We start from the raw sequence: 16,971 nt of genomic DNA, 5'->3' as shown, positions 1-16,971 counted from the left end.
TGAAACGTCTGAGAAAGGTCATGTACAAGAGGAGCGATATATGCCTCTGGATTAAAACCAGGGGAATAACAGTGATAATTCGGTGTTCTGCTGGGAAGCCCTGAGGCCTAGCATTGATGTAGATGCTGCTTTCACACATACCACCCCTCCCAAACATTCCTGCAGACCATGCGCACTCCTCATGTTAACTGCAACCTCCCCCAACAGGAAAATCCCTCAAACACAAAGCCCAAGGCATTGACCTGATCTCTAAACTCACCCCACAACCCGCATGACCTGAAACACCACAAACACTAAAGGACACCCCCAAAGGTCCCGAGTTGATCTGGCAACACTTTGGAAGGTCACCACACACTCTGATTTGACCTGAATCAGTAGATTCAGCTTTGTTTAATAAATATCTAACATGACTACGTTTGTATTTTTAACTTAAAAAAGAAAATAAGACACCCTCCTCTATTTTACGAGGATATCTACTGTTATCTGTCATCTCCATAGGCACAGTGTAACAATATTTCCTCTTGTTCTGCAAGCTGTGGGCGTCCTAAGGAGGGGCTTAGCAAAGCTTCATCCATTCATTATTTTTTTTAACTGCTTATCCAGCTTAGGGTCACGAGGCGGCAGGGTACACCTTAAACAGGTTCCCAGCCCATCAATAGACCGATACAGAGCGATACACAACTACACGACTGTGGCCTGTGTCTGAAATTTAAAAATCACTTAAAAAAAACAACAACAACACAAAAATCGTGAAAACCACTGGCTTTTGTTTTGACCAGTGTGATTTCTCATCAGTGTTTTTTTTGGCTGCAGCACTCACGGGCTTTTGCTGAACTGAAACTCCTGAACCGTTCCACAGAAAATGTCACCTTAAACAAAAGGAGATTTTTAGCCTTTCCGTGAAAGGGGATTCCCCCCCAATCAATATTCTGACACAAACAAATCCTTATTCTTTCTGCTCTTTGAAACACCGAGTACAGATTTTAAGTTTAGTGGCGCCGTGGGTGTGAGCATAAGGAAACAAGCCACCTTCTCCATCTGCTCGTCTCCGATTCTAATCTAGACTAGCACACTCATGACATGATTAGCATGACTCATGTCGTCAGGAGTGCTGAACCAATATCGTGGCTATTTTTCTGAGCAGCACAGATGGATCTTCGTCGCAGCTCGGGCCCCGGCTCTGCCATCACCAACGCACTTGTGCCACAGAGCGGCCATCTGGAGCCGGCATGGCGCTGAACCCTGGAGGCTGGTGCGGCATCCTCTCAGCTGGTGGTTAATGCCCGGGTTGCCACTTGAGCACCACACAAACACGGTTGACCCCATCTACATGCTGACCTCAAAAGTTTCTAAAAGTTGTGCAGTATAGCTCAGCTTGTCGTGCTTACCTGGGAGAAATATTAGGGAGCCAGTCACCATCTTCTAAAATCCAACAATTTGTATTTATTCCACTGATATAAATGTATAACTTTCAGTATAATCATTATATTATTCCAGTAACTGAGGCAGATGTTAGGCGCTATAGTAAAAGAATTTCACTTCCTCTGTTTCACAACTGCTGGTCAATCATTTTTTAAATTCCTAACCACTGCACTGTTAAGCTTAGTGTGCTGGTGTTTTGTTTGTCCCCATAAGTTTGTGTGTCGATGCAGCTCGAGTCCCTGTTAGCTGGCAGTTCTTCAAAACATTTTGTGCCAGCAGCAAAAGAAAACTGATAGTGGGAAGTGAAAGTCGCAGTGTTTTTCACCAGCTCATGTGCACAGGTGAAGCCGGATTCGCTTATAAGATGATTGTGACAATGCCATTACAGTAACTGTGTGCCAAACACAGTAGTGCATACTGTTCTGCACGTTGTACATGTTGGCCTATACATACTGAAAGGATTTAGCCTTTTAGTTGTCAGCGAGTTTCTCTCGACATCACTTGCAGACGCAGAGGATACAAACACAGAGGAGTGCATGGTATTTGTGAATATTCCAATAGCATCAAACCAGCGGAATCAATAGTTCTCCTGGTGGGATGCAGAGTGACCGCGGACATGTAACAGTCAGATGACAGTTAGAAAAAATAAACCTGTCGAGTGTGGGGGCCTCAAATTTTTGCCTTCCAATGTGTGGCATGCCAAAATATCTGAGAACCGCTGCATTAAGTGTGTGTGTGTGTGTGTGTGTGTGTGTGTGTGTGTGTGTGTGTGTGTGTGTTAGCCATTGAAACACAGTTTAATCTTTATTGAAAATATCCTTCTCATCCATTAAACCCCACTAACACACCCACAGCCCACGCCATAGCACTGTCAGTTTCACCCCTCCTTAGCACCAGCTGCACCTCTCATCATGCTTTAATCATGAGAGTGGCTGTTCTGGGCAACAATATACTGTGTGTGTGTGTGTGTGTGTGTGTGTGTGTGTGTGTGTGTGTGTGTGTGTGTGTGTGTGTGTGTGTGTGTGTAATCAAAATAATAAAGCAATAAAACAATAAATAATATAGTAATAAATATTAATAATAATAATCACTGTGCTAAATAGGTGTCAAGTAAATGTGAAGTAAATGACAGCATCTCTCTTTTATCAGTTTGATTAGTTGTTCTGAGAAAACAGAACCGGCGCTGTTTCTGCTTCTCATCACATTACATGATAAGTGCACACTTCATTTGTCTGATGGCCATCTGCCACACTGGTAACACTTTAGAAAAAGAACATAAAGCACAGTAACTAACAAGGGACAAGTATAGAAGTAATCAATACTCACTGCTACTAAAAACTACAAAAAAAGGATTGTCTTGGTTAAATTACTTTTGAGGAGGGTTCTTTGTTCTCTAAACAAGCCAGCAATCCACGGATGTGATTTAATTTGCTTATCAACCATTCAGTGAATTGTTCTTGATGCACTTGGAAGTGTTGATCATGGGTAATCAGGCTTATCACGAACCAGTAAGGAAAACAAGTTGACCCGCCTGGTGCCGGCTGGTTCAAGCCAGTTTCTCAACAGTCACAGTCACGAGTCATTTCATCTGTTAAGAAAACTAGCTACTCATGGTAACTAGCTGAAGCAAACCCTTATTTCCCTAACAAGTTTTATTTGTTTTTTGTTTTTGTTTTTTAGTCTAGTTAAAGTTTCTTTTCAAAATAAGTGTTTGAGGGTACTTAAAGAAAGATGTTTCTGTTATCACGAAACAGTACACTTGTATGGGGAAAGTGATAATGGTAGCATGTAATGCTCAATTTGCTGCCAACTATAAATGATACATACAGTAAGCTTGAACAGAGCTTTCTTAGAGCACTGGCTGCCTGCCAAACAGCTGACTAGTCTTTTAAGTCAAGCCGGTTAAAATTAATTCGTGATTGTATTAAATTAGTTTGAATGAACATGTCGCAACTTGTTTTCCTTACAGCAGAATTTCTGTGAGTACTTTTACTGTCAGCTAATCAAATGTACCAGAACAAGTAGGATGAGCTAATCAGGCATTGAAAGCGAGCAGAAGGTTTATGACTCTGAAACGTCATTTACATATAAAAGGGTGTGAGGAGAAAAAGGGTGACGTGCTGAAGGCGTTCTGGCTCCTTTGGGGTCAGATAAGAAAAACTACACAGTCATTGTTTGTATTTTCACAATTTTGTGTCCCAGTTGGATTTAATTAAATGTATAAAAGGTCTTATTTAGGTCTCACCTTAATTTAAGAGTTGCAAAAAAGGAGATCGTCGGATTAGATGTAACCACTCTCATGTTGTTGTTTTTATGACCACAGGGATTGTTGTAAACACATCCACTGGGACTAATTTGCAGAGCTCATAGGGTGGGTGTGGCTATTCCGTATTAATGTTTTTCCTAGAATACAAGTCCTGCTTCAAAAAATGCCTTTTGTAAATGAAATAATGACGGTCACGTTTCAGAGTTATTAATTGTTCCTTCTGAATATGAACAGTTTACCTGTTATTCAGCTATGAAGAAGACTCGCCCACTAAAGAAACAAGAGTAGACAGGACTGGCTTCATACAAGCTAAACAAACATCAATTCAAGGAGAAGGTTGTTTTACTCAAAGACCACAGTGGATCTGACCGTTTGTGGGACTCTGTGAAAGCGTCTGATAAGACTGGAGCCAATAAATATTCACAAATACTTGGGCATGTCACGCATGTGCCAGATGCTGCAAAGGGGCAAACAAAAGTGCCTTTGTCCGACAATGTAAAGAAATACTGAGAACATGTCGGATGATGTGCTGTAGTATGGTGCACTGCGCTTTAAAGGCTTGTGTGTATGAGTGGGGGTGTATGTGAGGCATTCATTCTTAGATAAACTGATGCTGCGTGGTTTGTGAGTGTGTGTGTACTTTGTGAGTACATTGATTTGAGAGCAGTGACGGTAAGCGCGTCGAGGGGGAAGTTTCTTCTGTTTGTCCGTCACAGTCTGCACGTTCTCTCTAGGCACCATTAGATCCTGGTCATATCCTCTGTGGTTCACATGACATCAGAGCTGTTTTGGGCCCTGCGCCCTCCGCTAAAGCCACGAGGATACATATGCACATACCTGAGACCGATTATTCTTTTCTACAGTAATCTGTCATTATCATCAACAACAACTATCATTAACCAAAAAACAAAACAAAGCTACTTTACAGTGCAGCTCTTTCCTCTAAGCCGTCTAGTAGCTGTGAGTCCTGATTTGTTTTCCCTAAAAATAGTTTGGTCCCACGCCTGGACAGATTTAACTGATATGTTGATGAAAATGCATGAGCTGCCAAGTGCGAGTCTTTTCAACTAAATTATTTACAGTATGGCCCAAGGTTGACGGAACAGCTCTGATCTCGGATAAGCAAAGTGGAATTTTTGGATAGTCTCAAATCTAAAAATAGGAAAAAGAGGGAGAGGCTGATGGGTAAAAATGTGGACTAAAAAAAAGCAGGAAGTGGATTACATGAAGTTCTTTTGCTTCATCTGATTTTTTGTCTGCAGAGAGAGAGAGAGAGATGCAGGGAGGGGGGGCAAAAAAATTCACTCAGTCAGTCTACGTGTGCTGGCTCACGATTTGTGCTTATTCTTGTTCTTGCTTCACGCCCCTCCTCCCTCGCTCTCTGTTCCTCTGTCTCTCTGTGTGTCTCCAGCACACCCCTCCCTTCTGCTCTTGCTGCTGTTAAACAAACAAGTCCAGAGCTGGGCGGGTGGGGAATATATGCATGTCAAGCCAGAGAAAAAGCAGGGAAATCTACCGTGGAGAGAAGAGAGAGGGGGAAAAGAAGAGCGGGAGGGGTGAGGAGAATCCTGTGGATGAAGGAGAAGGCGGAGCGAAGCCGCTCCTGCTCTCTAGCAGTCGGCTAAAGACAGATGGGAGGATGTTTTGACCAACTAGGGGAGCCAATCGCAGCCAGGGAGCAGCCCCCTACATTAGGGCAGGGCTAGTCTGAGGGAGTGTGTGACTCAACTTAAAGAGTGTGTTCACAGGCAGCCTGTTGTTGTTGAGCGCTCGTTTCTTTTCTCTCATGGTTGTGCAGACGTTGAAGACGATGAAGATCCAGGAGTCGCCGGTCACTTGTGACGCGGGTAGGGTCGGCGGAGAGGTGCGCGGCCCGGACTCAGACTGCGAGAAGACAAGCTGTGAGGACGTGCCCCGGTTGGATCTGACAGCACTGACTGAGGACAACAACTGGGGAGGTGAGCCTGGAGACCACCTGGCTGTTGCTTAGATGTTTCTTTCCTTTGCTTTTAGCCCATTTACAGTTTGTCTGGACAAAAGGACACACATGTCCAGACAGCAGGTTCAGGATCCTCCACCCCAGGTTGGGTGTTTGGGTCGCAGCTGCACACCTTCTGCTGCCTCATCTGCTCCTCCTCCTGAAGCATGCTGCTTCTGCTTTCCCTGCAGAATTTAATTGTTAAAGATCCTCTAGGTTCCCTAGGCTAACTATTTCTGCAGGAGAGACACCAGAGATGTGTTTGTTTGCTTGGTTAGAAGGATTGCAGTACTGCCTTCATCTCCCATGAGGAAAATATGAAAGTGCAGCAAATACTCGATCTGTGGTTTTATTTAAAGAGTAAACAGTGAGGTTCTAGCAGAATCTATCACCTATGTGGAAAGCCTGTGTGCAGGCTTAGCAACAGATGACCACTGCTGTTGTTTTCACTCACAAATCAATCATTAAAGGGTCGGCATGGATGGCGATAACAGCATACCAATCAGCTGGCTGCACAAATTTAGGTTAGGTTTGGAGAGTTTATTGATCATGGCTGAACTGTTAAAGTTCGTGCTCCATTTAAATGTTGACGTCTCTGCACGTGCCTGAGATGTCAGCTGTACGCGGGATCCTAATTTATTGATCCTGGCTTATCAAGTGGCATTACTGTTAAGAGAATTTGCAAAAAGAGCCTTCCTTCAGCCGTCAGACCTCTCTCGAGCTTGTTATTAATGTGTTTGTTTGTGCCGTGACTGCGCTGTGCGCACTTTCGATTGTGTTGTCAGAGTATTGCAAGGGTGGAGGGTTCTGTGTTGATTGGTGAAAGCCAAGGCTTTTGCTGAACTGTACTCTGGAATGATGGCCAACGTGTTCATTCGCACACTGGAAGGACATGTTTCTGCATGTTGTGTTGACATCTTTCCGCTGCGGCGATTGGCTTTGACTCTCACTGCCTCCGCCACCGCTGCTGCTTCCTGTTTGAAGCAAGAATCAAAACTGTTCCATGCAAGCAGCCTGTCAGTTTCAGCAGCCGCGTGTTTGGAGCATTAGTGGGCAATTGCGTGTTTGGTGGAGCTCTCTAGCGGCCGGACCTCATAGAGGGAAAACACCAGCAAGCTTTAGATTTGTTGTTGTCTCATAGTGAAGTGTTGTGTCTGAGATATTATGCTGTTTAGGTTGTTTGAAGTCATGGTTTGAGCGATTTTGCCCAGCCTGGTAGACGGTGTGTTTACATGCTTGTAGTTAAAATGTAATTTGTGTTCTAGTGAGGCACACCGCAGTGAGTTACAGTTCTTTATTCAGTCCACGTGGCGGTTTTACTCATTTGTATACCATCCTTTGCATCTTGCCAATTTCTTCCTCTTCCTTAAACTCCCCCCACCTCCCCTGTGTTCTGTACATTGTGTCCTGAATACATAACTAAGCTCGTGGAAACAGGGCGCCTGCATGATTGGCTGTGACAGGCTGCTTCACATGAGAACAAGCAGCGATGGTCATGGTGTGTGCAAGTATTGTGCAAAGCTGAACTGTATTTCCGTGTAGTTGGCAAGATTATTCATCAGCACAGAGTCCCAGTGAGGAATTGCTGCATACTGTACAGAAGGCATACTGCGGGCCAAATGGCCATGTGGGTGAATGAGGGCTTCAGGCAGGAGTTGGAGACCTTTGTCCCAGTAAAGTTCTAGCATGACCTGATATTTGGTGTCCCCCGCCTGTGTGCCAGCGGTGGTGGAAACAACAGTGGCCGATTTTTTTTCAGACAGCGGGAGACAGAGTTATGGATCTCACATGTCCCACGAGTTCATTAAAGTTTATGTGTCTGTGTGTTAGTTTAATTTCCAGTAACTAATTCAGCAGGAAGGATGCCTGCTAGTTCTTTGGCTTATTTCTTACTTCTCTTTCTTTGTTTTTCTTCCTTCATCTTGTCCTCTTCTCCTTCTCCATCCCCCCCATTTCCCTCTTTTGTTCCTCTAGATTCTCCGTTTTGTAACTCCCCTTTCCTTGATTTCAAAAGCATTTTCTATCCAAGTTGTTGCGATGGTAAGTCTCCCACTAACATCACTGTCAGTGCTGACTGGCCTTTTCTGCGAGTGAGATGCCAGAGTGAAAGAAAGGAAAGTCTGTCTGTCTGACTTTTACCGCTGCATGGCAACATGCTTGAGTGATCGGGAACATTGTGGCAAAGGGTGGCACGCCTGCGCACACGCACGCACACACGACCTTTAGTGAAATGGCACACCGGCGTATTTTTTTGTTTCATTAGTCCAGTTAATCCTCAGCCATCAGCGAGCAGTTGATTTAAAGGATTAATTTCAAATGCCGTGAAGCCTTACTGGCCGGCTACACTGCACTAAGCTTGATAATAGGCCTCAAAGGAAGACCTTCAGTCTGACTGAGGGTTTGTTTGCTGTGAGAGAGCTCTAACAAGCGAGAGCCCTGCTACTCGATGAACTGCACGTACCTGGAAGTGAAGGAGGACCCCCCGGGACTCCCGAGCTGGAATTTGAGCTAAATCATTTCTCATACACCTTAACCCACCCCAGCTAAGAAAAATATGCATGTGCGGTGTTGGACAGGGCGTGCATATTTTCCTGGTTGCATACTGACACCTTGAATGTTTACACTGACAGTTGGTTTCCTTCAGCGCTTGTTTTTACTCCCTTTTATCTGTTTTCTCGGTGTAACGTCTCCCCCGCATGTTTTTCATCACCCGACACCTGATTTTATGGGTGTCTCCTGTTCCATGAAATCTACATCAGAGTTCCTGCTGACTTTTATGTTTTGAGACATTTCGTAGAGAGCTCCTAGTTTAACTTTTAAACAATCAGATCATCCTCGGTCTGCTCTGTCGCTCTCTCTAACGCACACGTGCTCGGACAGATGCGCCGTTCCCCTGTCGACGTGCCGAGTGGAAACTAAAACACAAGCTCATCACTGTACCTCTCATCAGGGGTCACGCCCTGACATTATCCCACAGAGTGCCGGGCTTTATTAATAGCCCGGCGATTGTCAGGGGTATCTGCACGGCTATTTTCACCAAGCATAATTATTGCCAGAGTGGAGACTCTGTAACCAAGGGATGAATAAAGAGAGAGAGAGGCAGAGTGGGTGTGTCTTACCCACAGTTTCAGAGCAACATCTGTGACTGCTGAGCCCCAGAGGAAATTCTTTTTATTTATTTTTTTCCCACAGCACATCCAGAACCTTCCACCGAGCCAGAGAGGCTCCGAGATGATGTTAGCAGGGAGAGAAGTCGCTGTCTGGCGTCTTCAGGATGAGAACCGGGGCTGATTTTAGAAAACGAGCCGTGCATGCTGTTTGGCTTTCCCAGGACACTTTCACATTTTGACCTCCTATATTTGCTCTGACTTCACAAAATATACATATATAACCCAACAGGAAAATATGTGAAATGTGACATTCGGTAGCGTGCTAGCCACCAAAGAGCAGCTGAATGTGTTCTGATAACAGTGCCCATGAACTCACATCGGATGTTTTAGTGCTTTTATATATTATCTTGCACAACATCACACCTGTAAAGTGTTTTTTTGGCAGTATATTTCTCCAGTTAAATGTCTTCTTGATTTTTAAAGTAGAGATAAGTTGATGGCGGTGCCTGTTTTGGTTGGCAGAGCTAACGGATTTAAGAAGGCTTTTCTCAATGCGGCTGGTTTTCCAGCATCATATTGTCCCAACGTTAAGGACTTTCCATGCATAAATGTGCCGATGTGCTGACTAATCTGCTGTTTTTTCACATTCTCTTATGTCTTGCGTGTGCAGAATTATGAAAGTGCGATGAAAATCTTGACATTTTTGTTTTTGTGTCACTCAGAACCAACCCCGGCGTACTCGCTGCAGAGGGAGAGCATGGACCGCGAGGAGGCCAGGCTGTCCCCTCACTGTGGGGGGCGTCTGATCCGCCAGCTCCTGGAGGAGTCCAGCGACCCAATGGTCTCCCCTCGGTTTTACGCCTACGGACACTCCCAGCAGTACCTGGATGACACGGAAGTGCCTCCATCGCCACCTAACGCTCACTCGTTCATCAGGTAAGCTGACGTGTGCTTTTGCAGAGCTGGAAGGAAGGAACTGGGAGCTGTAACAGCATCATTTATCTCAACAGTCGCAGGCGGAGTTCATCGCTTGGCTCCTGTGATGATGAAAGAGAGGAGCTGACCTCCGCCCAGCTCACAAAGAGGATTCATGTACTGAAGAAAAAGATCCACAGGTTTGAGGAGAAGTATGAAGAGGAGCGAAAATACAGGGTAGGTAGTAACGACCGGTTCATTCGTCATTGTTAATAAAGCCCCGCGCCTTAAAGTCAGACTGTAATGATGTTTCTGTGAAACATAAACAAGAATATTGACTGTCAGAGGTGCATCATTACACCAAGTAGGGCTCTGCCTTGTTGTTTAGCAAGGCAGAGCCCTACTTCAGATTTACACTGTTATCCTCATGCGAACAGTAATTGTAGGTATTTTATTTTGAAAGAGCAGCTGATCATCTGTTTTTTTTTCTTCTTTTCCTCCACGCAGCCTTCCCACAGTGACAAAGCTGCAAACCCAGAAGTGCTGCGGTGGATGAATGAACTGGCTAGGCTTCGCAAAGAGCTAAAAGGTAACACACAGGCGCACACATTCTGACAGTTAATTTGATCTAGTTTTAGTCATGATTCAGGCATCTAACTTGCTCCTGATTGGATCACTTCCGAACTCGTCCCGCCTTTCTACACAACTTACTGAAAAGCTCTGGTTCCCGTCTTCTTCACCAGAACACAAGCTGATGAAGTCTGAGGAGGACCTGACGCCTCAGCCCCGCCAGCGCAGCAACACGCTGCCCAAAAGCTTCGGCTCGCAGCTGGAGAAGAAACCTCAGCAGGAGAAGGCGTCGAAGCCACCGGTGGAAAGCACCCTGGAAGGAATTCAGAAGAAGCTGCAGGAGAAGAGGGACGAGGTGAACCGCCCCGAGGACATCAAGGTAAATCCGCGGCTATGTCGCACGCTCACACAGACGACATTAAAAGCCAAAAGACTTTACATGTTTAAAGCAGACTGCACACTCTGAATTTATTATCACACAGAGACAAATAAGTTTTGCTGCGAGCAACACGGACTGAACTCTTGTCACTTTTAAAAGGCGAGTGACTCACTTCCTGTCTCCTGCTAACAGGATATGACACGGGAGCAGATCGCCGCAGAGAAAGTCGCCCTGCAGAAAGCTCTTCTCTACTACGAGAGTATCCACGGCCGACCGGTAAGCCTCCCTCCATGTGTTTGTTTTATTTTAGACATTTTAAATGCAAAAATTTGCCCAGTTTTGCAAATAAAGCTGAACCCATATCAGTTTGTCTGGACCAAATCCAGATGCCGTAATTTTTATTCCTGTCAGTACAGTTACATATCACGCCCTGCAGAGATCTTATAGTGAAGAAAAATGGTTTTGCTGTAATTTTGTTTTATGTTAGCAAAGTAGCTAGTTAGCGTGCAGGTAGAGAGGATGACAGAAATTTGCTAAAACTGTGCTAACAGTGTATCTTTGTTCTCCCCACCTGGAGCAGATGACGAAGAGCGAGAGGCAAATCATGAAGCCAGTGTACGACAGATATCGCCTGGTGAAGCAGATCCTGTGTAGAGCCTCCACCATTCCTGTCATAGTAAGTATCACATCCCAGCCTCCCTTTAGCTGCCGGGTTTAAAGCCACACTCTCAAAACATGCACAGACACTTAATCCCAGCTCATGCCGGCTTTAGCACCTGCTGCTGGGAACGGACAGCAGCCATGAAGCAGCTTTCAGTGCACTCGTAAAGCAAGGTCAGAGGTTACAGGCTGAGGTCACAGGAAGTGACAGCAGAGTGTTGAAGAGGCTCAGGAAGTGCAAAACAACACAGCCAAGTTAAATAAACGGAAAATAAACACAGCAAGTTCTTAAAATGTATTTTTACATATTTATATTTCAGAAATGTAGGAAAATAAATCTGCTTATGGACTAAGTGTAAAGCTCTCAGTAAAGTTATTTACTGAACATCTTTATGATGTAAGACATGATCTGCATTATGTGCATTATATAATGCACTGCATCTAATCCGCACCACGCAGGCTGAGCCTGCTGCCATATTGTTCCTGACATGGAGACGCAGAGGAGCAGACAGAGGAGCTCAAACAAAAGCCGTTAAATGTGCTTAAACCTGACAGAAAAGTGTGAAGTACTGTAAAAGAAAGAAAAAAGGTCAGAGTTAGCGTCTCAGCGTGGTTAACTCCTCCTTCTCGACCGTCACCACAGGGCTCTCCCTCCAGCAAGCGCAGAGGTCCCCTCCTACAGCCCATTATCGAGGGTGAAACCGCACTCTTCTTCGATGATATCAAGGTGAAGAGCCATTGCTGCTGCTTAATAATCAGTGAACCGGCTCCCTCTTCCTCACCTGCTAAACTCCCACCCCTCCTCCCCCTTTATATTTACTATCATTTGCCCTCTAATGAGCCTGATTGCTGCCTGTTGATTGGGCAACTGTAGAAGTGTTGAATCAGTAGTTGCTGATCTATGAATCACTCTGTGATTGATGTAATGATGTAAGTGGATATAAAATGGGTTAAAGCTTGTTGTGATTTAAGTGCCTAAAACAAGGCTGGAATACTGGTTTATTTTTCCTAAACAGCAAATATGTGCATACAGTATATTAAAAATGTATCATTGTTATCATTATTTTTCCAGCACTGTTTGCAGGCACTCTGTGGACACCTTTTTTTTTTTTTTTTTTTTGTATTAATTGAACAGTTTTAGTTGAATAAAGGTGGCCTGATTAACTCCATTCATAAAAACAAATGATTCCAAATGACGACCATCGCGGTGATTTCTAACCTCTGTCCACTAACACTGCACGATCCTCACGCCCTGCAGTATTTGAGCCCAGGAGGCCACCTGCTGCAGCAGCGCTCACCGCACGATGAGACCCTCTGCCCCCTCCCTTGCAGCCCGTTGAGACTAAAGCCTCCCTCACTCTCTTTGTAGGAGGAAGAGGACGGCTCGGAGGATGACGGAGACTCCAAGACCCAGTTCACCGTGACCGTGCGACCCGACATCGGCGTGTTCAGCTTCCTGGAGCACGCGGATGAGGAAGTGGATGGTTTCATTTCACCCGTGGACGAACTTTCCCCGTCCAAGAACACGATGGACACGAGGCTGTCCAACCTGCACTCAGCTACTATGTAAGTACTCGCAAAACGCTCGTTTTACTGTCAGTTTGTGACAGATTTGGGTCTGTTTGAGAGGATTAATCCTGATAACTCAGCAAAAATTGCAGATCTATCACTGTCTACATACACAGAAATCCAACCAGAGCACAAATTTAGAAATTCCTCTAAACAGAGTTGCCCAGTAACCTTGCCTTTATATAGGAATATAACCAGGATACAACCATCTGGCAACGAATTAAATCAAGTCCCATGTTGCAAAGAAACATTACACTCAGCGCACACCCATTCAAATTAATAGCAAAGTGTTTATCAGCCAGCGGTTGTTTACAAACTTTCGCCATTGTGTTGCAGAGCAGTTGCAGTCAGTCCAAGACAGACTTAATTTGTTTGGAGACAAGTTGCCTCCCACCTGTGTGACCTGTGTAATACAAAAAAAAACAAAAACCGAGCCAAAGTTGTTGATTTTTGGGGTTTTTTTTTGTAAATGCTGGAAGTCTGTGTATATTTTAATGTGAGACATTTAAAAAACATTTCTCCTCACCCCACAGGCAGGAACTTGTAGAGCAGCTCCAAGAGACGAGAGAGGAGAAGAAGAGGATTCGCAAGAACTTGAAAGAGTTTGAGGACCAGTTTTTTAGACAAAACGGAAGGTAAGAAAAAAAGAGTTTGTCAATGTCAAATATTTGGAACTGCATAATGAGAAACCTCGACACGAAGGTTTTTTTCTCGCAGCGTCGTAACGATTGCCGCCTTGTTCCTGCAGGAACGTTCAGAAGGAGGACCGCTCCCCACTGGCTGTGGAGTACAACGAATACAAGCACGTCAAAGCCAAACTGCGGCTGCTCGAAGTGCTCATCAGCAAAAGAGACTCCACTAAATTCATCTGAATAAAGCAAAGACTCAATAAGAGGACTGGTGCTGTGTCTCCAGTGTCACAGTCAACACATCTCACCTTGCTAGAAACAGTCATGTTTTCCTCGCTGTTGGATGCTGTTGACGCGCTCCGTCGAGCTCGAGGGTTTCCCTCCGTCAAATGCTGCGCCTGGAAAAACGTTGTCGTCACCTCACCTCGAGGAGGGGACGTCACTCCGGACGAAGCAACATACGCACAAACTAAACTGAATCACACTTGTATTGCTGATAATTTATTTTGAATGTTTGTCTCATGCACAGCCGTAGAAGTCTTAAAAAAACCAAAAAGAACCCAAAACACTTGATAATTCGGTCATTAGCTATAAAATTGTCGCTGCTTTTTAAGGATCGCGTGTATTTTTCTAAAGGAGATGTTACTCGATCATGCTGACAGTACCGAAGTTTCACTTTCCACAGCATTAAATCCTCTTCTGTAAAAGTTTTATCGTTTGAAAGAAGTGGTTTCCTCTTTCACTGGGGCCCAAAGACAGCAGCTCAGAGCGCACACAGTGAGCCAAAATCTTTCATCTCCTGGAAATCACCCAGTTTCAAGATGACCACTGACACTTGCTGCGTTTTTGTACGCCTTAACCTGCTTTCCCCTCATTTACTTGATGTTAAATAAGCTATCGTCCCCTTTAAATCACTGCTGTGTTTGCTCACACCGATTAACACTGACAAGGCCAGTTCTGAGGCGAGCGCGGGCGTGGTCGACGAAGCCTCGTCCTCTGGTCCTCGCTGTAGTTTGTTTGTTTGTAAATATGGATTATCGTATATGTTTACATTTCTGTGAGCGAGTACTTTATCCCTTTTTTTCTCTCCAATTTTCTGGATGGTAATCAGTGTGAATTTGTTTTCACTGAATGTAAACACTGGCCGGGCTTAATGAACTGAGTGTGTACATTTTAGTACATAAATTGTATTTTGTATATAATGTGAATGAAATCATATTTTTACTGAAGGTTTTTTGGGCTCTGTGTTTTTTCTTTGTGAAGTTGCGAATGTTCACTCATCCAGTCGAAGGACTTTACAGACAGATCTGAGATCAGTCGGTTCATTTATATAGCAGCAAATCACAACATCAGCTGCCTCAAGGCGCTTTATACAGGAAGGTAAGGACCTCCCTAGAGCACTGTGCGATGGCGGGAAGGAAAGTAATAAAAGGAAATAAAACAGGGATTAAAAGCGTGTATAAAAAAAACTACAGCACCAAATTAAATAAATAAAATTGTTTAAATATGAATGTACATATAAAAGATTATATGTGGTATAATAAAATTTGTCTTTCACCCATCAAGGTCTTCAGTTTAACTTAATGATTTATTGGTTTAAAATTGACAAAAAGCTTTATACCATGTAAGGATTTAAAATGTCATGTGACCTTTGACCTCTCCTTCAAGGTCAGTCAGTTGATCTCAAATGTTGATCTCAAACATCTCGGCTGATGAAGCATGTTCACTGAACGTTTGGAAGAATGGGAGTGAACTGCTTTCAAAAACTTTTTTTTTTTCTTGTAACACCTAAAATCTCACCTCTGACATATGCCCCTCATAAAATATCAATTAAAAATAAACTATACTGAAACAAGAACCCTAACCTTAACAGCAGGTGCTCAGATAAACACTAAAAAACAACTCTATGAATCAGAGGCATCACATCTGGTCCATCTGGTCATAGGTTCATGAATTCAAGCAATTTAATGAGGAAGCTCAAATGCAATCACAGGCCACACAGAAGTCTTGCTTTTATACCGTATTTTATTGAAAACCTTGGCTGGAACAGAGAGCTTTGAGTAAATTTCAGTCAAATAATGATTTAAAAAAAAACAAAAACAACAAAAAAAACGTATTCTCTAGCACATTTAAAGGTGCAAAAAAGTCAAGGGCTTCACAAACCTTTGCATAGGACTAAACTCTGCAGGAGCCTTAATCAGACAAATATTGATTGAATATGTGTGTGTGTGTGTGTGTGTGTGTATGTGTGTGTGTGTATGTGTACACATGCAGTATAGAACTAAGCAATAAGATGAACTGCCAGCATTTGAGACCTTTATATGTTTGGCCCAGAGCTGTGAGTACAGAAGTGGGCTGCTTCAGGTTGTTATTGCTGAGAGGACGTGTTAGTCAGAACACATCGAGTCATTTTACTGCCCAAAGTCACATTAACACCACTGTCGTGTATGAAATGTATATAAAATATATATTATATATATGCGAGACGATTCCACGCACGTCACGCTAATACACAACCTAATTAAATGTTATCTTGTACTGCGAGGTGTCACTGCAGGAATATTTATACATCATCAGGGCAACTTTTGGAATAATATGATGGGTACAGTTTATCATCAAATGGCTATTATATGCAGACTTTTTACTAAGTCATCTGCCCACACTCTTAAAATATTCATCTCCACTTGGAGACCAGACAAATAACAATTATTAACTCTAATGTTTGTATATTTAGGTTTATGTGACATTTTGGGACATGTTTTTATTTGCTTCTTAGCAGATCGGTTCAAATGTCATTACAGAGGAATCGGTTTGCTTGGCCTAGCAAAAACACGGCTAGTTTGGCTCCGTCACACGGTGAATAAATCCAACTGAGAGCCGCTCTGATGATTAAAAATGACCAAAGTTTGTTTAACCCTCTGAGGTCTAAGTCATCATTTTATAGAAGCCATGAGAGTGTTTGTTAGGGGGGAAAAGAAGCGTGAATAAGGCTGGGAGAAAAGTTTCATAAACACAAAAATGACAGTTTTTGTCATCCACACTTACAGGGGATTTATATTTGTAAATTTGCAACCCTGCAGCCTACACCGTAACTACACACCACATGGACACAGTCTGCGATGGCTGTGATTGGACAGTTTGGGATTGTCGTGTCCTCCTGAATATTTAAATCTACTGTGTCTACTGAAAGAGACTATATGGAATTGAAGAGAGAAACAGGACGAACTCCTGGTTTGTTGAGATACCGCTGCGTTGGCCAAGAAGGACTTTGACTGTATTCAGATACTCGTCTGTGTCAGGGACCACACTATCAGAATGTGTATCTAAAAATCTGTTTCAAAATACTTCACGAAAGCGATTAAAATTAGCACTAATCAAGGAGACTGTTCTGCATCCACGCCACGGCAAACATGGAGTGTGTATCGCTGGAAACCAGAGTGGTTAAACAAGAGGTGCTCTCTTTTTCTGGGTCT

At 43.7% G+C, this 16,971-nt stretch overlaps 1 protein-coding gene across 3 annotated transcripts in view; it reads left to right on the top strand.

Annotated features, from left to right (window-relative positions):
* Positions 1-14,727, top strand: part of fam13a (family with sequence similarity 13 member A) — a 49,866-nt gene extending 35,139 nt beyond the window's left edge. For 2 of the 3 annotated variants that reach the window (XM_082536812.1, XM_082536811.1), the window contains exons 13-23: positions 5,487-5,646; positions 9,499-9,712; positions 9,787-9,928; positions 10,199-10,280; positions 10,435-10,640; positions 10,833-10,916; positions 11,221-11,316; positions 11,944-12,027; positions 12,670-12,866; positions 13,403-13,504; positions 13,618-14,727. In XM_082536812.1, the coding sequence (XP_082392938.1) occupies positions 5,487-5,646; positions 9,499-9,712; positions 9,787-9,928; positions 10,199-10,280; positions 10,435-10,640; positions 10,833-10,916; positions 11,221-11,316; positions 11,944-12,027; positions 12,670-12,866; positions 13,403-13,504; positions 13,618-13,741 (1,491 nt within the window). In that variant the 3' untranslated portion in view covers positions 13,742-14,727. The remainder of the gene's footprint in view (positions 1-5,486; positions 5,647-9,498; positions 9,713-9,786; positions 9,929-10,198; positions 10,281-10,434; positions 10,641-10,832; positions 10,917-11,220; positions 11,317-11,943; positions 12,028-12,669; positions 12,867-13,402; positions 13,505-13,617) is intronic. The other variant, XM_082536813.1, reaches the window with a different exon arrangement.
* Positions 14,728-16,971: the final 2,244 nt, after the last annotated feature.

The sequence above is a fragment of the Aulonocara stuartgranti genome (assembly GCF_965226115.1).
Source record: "Aulonocara stuartgranti genome assembly, chromosome: 6".
In the NCBI taxonomy this organism is placed as follows: Eukaryota; Metazoa; Chordata; class Actinopteri; order Cichliformes; family Cichlidae; genus Aulonocara; species Aulonocara stuartgranti.
The sequence above is the reverse complement of the archived record's forward strand: the minus strand, read 5'-3'. Positions and strand labels throughout refer to the sequence as shown.